Source organism: Cebus imitator, unplaced genomic scaffold (genome assembly GCF_001604975.1).
Source record: "Cebus imitator isolate Cc_AM_T3 unplaced genomic scaffold, Cebus_imitator-1.0 Scaffold444, whole genome shotgun sequence".
In the NCBI taxonomy this organism is placed as follows: Eukaryota; Metazoa; Chordata; class Mammalia; order Primates; family Cebidae; genus Cebus; species Cebus imitator.
Genome location: NW_016107759.1, coordinates 188083 through 194586, shown reverse-complemented (window position 1 = coordinate 194586; position 6504 = coordinate 188083). Strand labels below are relative to the sequence as shown.

The 6504-nt window shown below is 46.9% G+C and overlaps 1 protein-coding gene across 10 annotated transcripts in view; it reads left to right on the top strand.

The window, feature by feature from the left end:
- Window positions 1-6504, top strand: part of NPRL3 (NPR3 like, GATOR1 complex subunit) — a 60923-nt gene that overhangs the window by 9586 nt on the left and 44833 nt on the right. For 6 of the 10 annotated variants that reach the window (XM_037732339.1, XM_017510833.1, XM_017510835.2 and 3 more), the window contains one exon: window positions 912-981. Coding sequence is in view for 5 of the 10 variants with exons in the window: in XM_017510833.1 (XP_017366322.1) it covers window positions 912-981 (70 nt within the window). In the remaining 5 variants the exon portion in view is untranslated. Of the gene's footprint in view, window positions 1-911; window positions 982-4918; window positions 4958-6504 lie in introns of those variants that run through there. The other 4 variants (XM_037732337.1, XM_037732338.1, XM_017510832.2 and 1 more) reach the window with 1 other exon arrangement.

Sequence of the window (6504 nt, the reverse complement as noted above, 5' to 3'; positions counted from 1 at the left end):
GATCTCTTGACCTCGTGATCCACCCGCCTCGGCCTCCCAAAGTGCTGGGATTACAGGCTTGAGCCACCGCGCCCGGCCTTTTTTTTTTTTTTTGAGGCAGAGTCTCACTCTGTTGCCCAGACTGGAGTGCAGTGGCGTGATCTCTGCTCATTGCAACCTTTGCCTCCTGGGTTCAAGTGATTCTCCGGCCTCAACCTCCTGAGTAGCTGGGATTATAGGTGCCCCCTACCATTCCCTGCTAATTTTTGTATTTTTAGTAGAGATGGGGTTTCACCATGTTGACCAGGCTGGTCTTGAACTCCTGACCTCAGGCGATCCGCCTGCCTCAGCCTCCCAAAGTGCTGGGATTACACGCATAAGCCACCATGCCTGACCTGTCACTGTTTTTGAAGATAACATAAGATTTGTCATCTTAATGATTTTTACTTGTGTAGTTAAGTGGCATTAATTACATTCATTATATTATGCAGCCATTACTGCTATCTGTTTCTAAAACTTTTTCATCACCCAAACTGAAACTCCGTAACCACTGACCAATAACTCATTTCCGCTGCTCCCAGCCCCTGCGAACCTCTAAATTACCTTCTGTCTTGATGAATTTGCCTGTTCTAGGCATTTCATATACTGTGTGTGCACTTTGTCCTTTTGTCTCTGGCTTGTTCAGCATAATGTTGTCAAGGTTCATCCATGTTCATTCCTTTTTATGTCTGAGTAATAGTCCATGTGGATAGACCATGTTTTGGAAAACATGGCTTTATTTATTTTTATTTTTATTTATTTATTTGTTTGTTTTGATTTCTTTCACCAGCTGCTTAAGGCAGGAAAACATGGCGTTTAATGGTTCCGCAACCCTCCTGTATGTGGAAGGATCCTGTTTTCTCAGCCCTTCTCCCCTTTTTGCCCTCACTCAGATAAGCCACGCAGCCGATATGCTGTTAACAACACTGGCGACCATGCTGATGACCAGGATGGCGATTCCAGGTAAGGGCTCTGTGGTCATTTCAGGATGGGGCTTGTCCTGGTCCTAGGCCTGGGCAAAGCCCCACCCTCCTGTTGACCTAGGTAGATACAGATATTTCCTCCCTGAGAAATCTGGTGGTTTTTTTTTTTTCATTTAGTGGTTGCTTTCAGGTAGTGTAGAATGGAGGATTGCGTAGACAGTCTTGGACTTGCTGAATAATTTGGGTACCTGTTCCAGCTTCAGCCTTGTCTGGTGGGTAAAGCAGGTCTCAGAGAACAGATGAGGCCATGTCCATGCGAGATGTTTATCTCCTGTGAAAGAGACATAGAGGAAAGCAGACCCCTATGTTGTCTTTGGATCTAATTGCTTGAGCATGTATCCAGAGGTCATATGCAGGTGCCTGGGTGTAGCATAGTTTGGTCAGGTCCCTTCTGGGTGTCCAGGCTCAGGTGGTGAAACGGTCAGTGGGGCTTAGAGCTGGGACGGTGTGAACCTCGATGTTCTTTTAGGCACAGATGAAAGGTGGATCCTGTTCCTTCCTGTGTTTCCCCCTGCTCTCTCTGGGAGGCACTACCAGGGGAGAAACTTTAGAAATGACCACTTCTGCCTTCTGTTCATTTTGAAGCTTAGTACATGGTAGTATAGGCCCAGGTGAAGGAGGGAAGATTATGAGTTACCTTCCCTGGGTTCCCTTAAACACAGACAAGTCCTGTGTGGAGTAAAGGACTTGGCCTCCGCAGTCCCAGGAAAAAAAAACTAAGATCCCTATGCTGGGCCTTTGCTGTGCATTGAGTTAGTGCTGTTTCTCTGCAGTTCTCTGACAAGGCAGCACCACACCCACCATGACAATTTGCAGTTCTTTTTTAAAAAAAATTTATTGATTGTAGAGTTGGGGTCTTGCTTTGTTGCACAGGCTGGCCTTGAGCTCCTGGCCTCAAATGATCTTCCTTCATTGGCCTCCCAAATAACCGGGATTACATACATAAGCCACCATGCCTGACAACAATTTTCGGTTCTAAGAGTGTGATTTTTTTTTTTTTTCTGAGATGGAGTCTTGCTCTTTTGCCAGGCTGGAGTGCAGTGGTACAGTCTCGGCTCACTGCAACCTCCGTCTCCAGGATTTAAGTGGTTCCCCTGCCTTAGCCTCCTGAGTAGCTGGGACTACAAGCATGCGCCACCATGCCTGGCTAATTTTTTGTATTTTAGTAGAGACAGGGATTCACCATGGCCAGGATGGTCTTGATCTCCTGGCCTCATGATCCACCTGCCTTGGCCTGTCAAAGTGCTGGGATTACAGACATGAGCCACCAAGCCCAGCCACGAGTATGATTTTTATCCTCTTCTGGGAGGATCTTGGGGCTTCTGGCATGTCTCTGAGGGGAGTGGGCTTTGGAAGAGGGACAGGGCTTGTTGGACACCCCAGTGGACCGTCATTTTGATGTAGAGGCCTGTGGTTTTCTTGTCCTTTAAATGTGATGGTGGAACAAACTCTGCCCAGAAGAAGGGCTGGCAGTACCTAATTCCTGCAGTTAGTTTTCAGAGACTTATGATAATATGACCATGAGGATATTTTCTAGGGAATTAATTTAATATTTAGCATAATGAAGAGGTAAAACTCTGGGAGGTGTGTACCATGTGTCTCTACTACTGGTAGGGGCAGAAGCCATCAAGCCAGGTTTGAGAGATAGCCTAGTGTCCATCAGAAAGGTTGGCGTGGGCATGTCCTTCTCCGTATGGACACCATCTTCCTGCTCCCTCCTTTGAAACTGTGAGCAGTACTTAGGCCATTACCGCAGAGAATGGGGAGCTACAGGTTTAGAGAAGAATTGATTTCTTTCATTTTCAAAATGCTCTGAAATCATTTTATAATTTTTTTTTTTTTAAGAGACAGGGTTTCTCCATGTTGGCCAGGCTGGTCTCGAGCTCAGCCAACATGGAGAACCATGACCTCAGGTGATCGAACTCCCGGGCTTAAGTGATCCTTCCACCTTGGCCTACCAATGTGCTGGGAGCCACCGCACCCAGCTTCCATCTCTACCCTTTAACTCTCAGGTGACATCTTGGGGATGTTGAATCAGGTGGCACTGCTACTATCCTCAAGCTTGGCCACTTCCATAGCAGTGGACCCAACTTGTGAGTGCACTTGGGCCTAGGTCAGATGGGATCCTCAGCCAGGCAGGTACTCTCCAGCTGACAACATTCAGGTCCTCCCACCAGGGACATATGAGGCTCTACCAGGGCCTCTCTTGGTAGCTTTGCCTCTATTATTAGCTTATGTGTTTAGAGCGCTACATTGATGTATTAGAAAGATGCACTCTCCTTTCTGTAGCTGAGGTTGACACACAAGATGGTAGGCATTTTTGTCTGCAGGCTTTGGCATCTCCCCGTGCCCAGCCATTGCATCCATGCTGCAGGGCAGTGTACAGGGGTGAGTGCAGGTTCAGGGTCATGTTCAGGTTCTGTCATGGCAGAGCTCCCAATTGTTTCCACTTCTTGATTCAGGTCTCCTTTCTCTTTCCATGATACATGGAAAACAGTATGTCCCAGAACACAAATCTCTGCAGAAGAAAATAGAATTTTTTGTTGTTGTTGAGATGGAGTTTCACTCTGTCATCCAAGGCTTGCATGCAGTGGCGCCATCTTGGCTCACTGCAACCTTCACCTCCTGGGTTCAAGCTTTTCTCCTGCCTCAGCCTTCTGAGTAGCTGGGATTACAGGCACACAACACCATGACCAGCAATTTTTTTTTTTTTTAGTAGAGGCAGGATTTTACCACATTGTCAGTCTGCTCTTGAACTCCTGACCTCAAGCAATCCACCCACCTTGGCCTCCCAAAGTGCTGGGATTACAGGCATGAGCCACCACACGTGGCCAGAAAATAAGCTCTTAAACTCTTTATAAAAATCTTGGCTGGGTGCGGTGGCTCACACCTGTAATCGCAGCACTTTGGTAGGCTAAGGTGGGGGGATCACGAGGTCAGGAGTTTGAGACCAGCCTGGCCAACATGGTGAAACCCCGTCTCTACTAAAAATACAAAAATTAGCTGGGTATGGTGGCACGTGCCTGTAGTCCCAGCTACTTGGGAGGCTGAGGCAGGAGAATCACTTGAACTCAGGAGGCGGAGGTTGCAGGGAGCCAAGATCATGCCACTGCGCTCCAGCCTGGGGACACAGCAAGACTCTGTCTCAAAAAAAAAAAAAAAAAAAAAAAATCTCAACTGAGATAGTGCAGAAGCTTGGATGTTTTTTGACATATATATGGATCTACCATGATCACCTAATTGCTCCAGGCTTAGGGAAGTCAGCTGTGCTGGCAGTCGCAGTATCTCCAGAATTGGAGCTGATGGAATTCATATGACACACTACAGTTTTCAGAAGACTTTTGCTTCTGGGGTCTTATCTGATCCTATGTAGATGACTTCTCATCATGCATCATCAAACTATTAATGAAAGGATTAGCTTTAGGCTGTGCGTGGTGGCTCACTCCTGTAACCCCAGCACTGTGGGAGGCGGAGGCGGGAGGATTGCTTGAGCCCCGGAGTATTAGACCCGCCTGGGTAACATTGTGAGACCCCATCTCTTTTGAAGAAAAAAAAAGATTAGGTACTTGTGCACAGGGATCCATCTCATACGTATGGTGCTGGGGTCTGACCCAGCAATTCCAGCCTTGTGCTTGCTTCTGAAAAACAACTTTCATTCCTGCCCAGCCTGTACTTCTGTGTGAGAATCAGACCTTTAGTGAGAAAACCCCATGGTTTAAGTGTTCAGCATGGGGAGTGTGTGATCCTGTTTCTTGTCTGGTAAGTTGCTCAGTCTTGATGCTCAAAAGTTAATGCTTAATGGTGGCACTTCTGCTAGACTTTAATACAGTTTTTATAAAACAGCCTTGTACCTTTTCATGGTTTTTAAAAAAGCGATATGTTTTTGTTTGGTCTTGATGGTCCTGTTCCCATTTCAGCGAGCCATGTCCTCCAACCGATGAGCAATTGGTTGCAGGGTAAGACCAAGACCTCTCCACCGTCTTTCTGTCTCGATTCCGGCTGCCTTCTCTTCTTGTAATTGTGCTTAATTCCTGGTTTCCCTCAATGTTGAAGAGTGACTGATGAGGCGCACAGGCGTGGACCTCACTGCACCAATTCCCCAGCCAATGCCCAAACTTCCCTACGACCCCTGCTTTTTCTCCACCCAGCCATTTAGCTATTTCACATTACCTGAGAGGCCAAGGCATGGGTTGGCTGGCATCAGGGAGACTTTTGGGACCAGGCATGTCACACAAGCCCCCTCTTCCTCCAGGTAGGCACAAGTAGTCCTGTGAGGGTGGTGGGCAAGCAGGAATGGAGTCTGTCATCTCCATAGTCCACTGCCACCTTAGAGAGACCTGTGACTGTTGCTCCTTGTTTTTATTTTTCTGAGGGGTTTTGTGGGGGCCTCTCCCAAGGGTTGGGGATTAGGTGTGATGCTCAGGCCTAGATGCTATCGAGTGCGCTTAGTAGAGGCAGAAGTGTTCTCATAGAATTGATAAGGTGTTTGTCCAAGAGGGCGTGGATCAGGCGAGACTCTTCCATTCCCCTGGACAGGGCATCTCATCTGGGCCTTGGAGGCACACACAGCGTCTGTGAACTTCCAGCAGGGAGCTTGGTTGGGGGAGCAGAGTTGAGCTCCCTTCCAGGATGTCTTCCCATCCTTTTTTTTGCCCAAGCTAGAGAGCATGCCCTGCTCCACAATGGCTTGGCAGTTATAGAAAGTCTTGGCCTGTTTTCTGGCTGGGCTGGTCCATCTTCCTAAATGTGTTTTTCTTTAATTTCCAAGTTATTCCAGGAATCTTCAGTTTTTGTAAGAGATGTTTTATTGTGTTGCAGTACATTTATTAGGCCTTTCACCATCAAAATGAAGGAAAAGGATTTTTGTAAATGTTGGAAGCCAAAAAACAAACATTGCCACTTGTTTGTGCTTCAGTTTGCTGTTTATAAGTTATGCCCCACCGTCAATCTCATGAATATAACTGTGTCTTTATGCATATTACATTACTAGACACATTGTATGAAGTATAAAGTCATTCAAGTGTTTTGTCATTATATGTATGTAATGTTAATGTGTGGGGAGTGGATTTCTCTGTGGGCAAGATTTGCTCAGATAAACAGAGTGGCTATCTGTCACCCCGCTGGCTGCCTCAGAGGGCTCCATGAACAGCTACTAAGTCAATGTGACCTTTTTTTTTTTTTTTTTTTTTTTTTTGAGACAGACTCTTGCTCTGTCACCAAAGCTGGAGTGCAATGGCACAATCTTGGCTCACTGCATCCTCTGCCTCTCGGGTTCAAGCGATTCTCCTGCCTCAGCCTCCGAAATAGCTGGGACTACAGGCGCTGACCAGCATGCCCAGCTAATGTTTGTATTTTTAATAGAGCTGGGGTTTCGCCATGTTGGCAGGCTGGTCTTGAACTCCTGATGTCAGGCGATCGCCTGCCTCGGCCTTCCAAAGTGCTGGGATTACAGGTGTGAGCCACCGTGCCCACCCAATGTGACTTTTTTTTTTTTTTTTTTTTT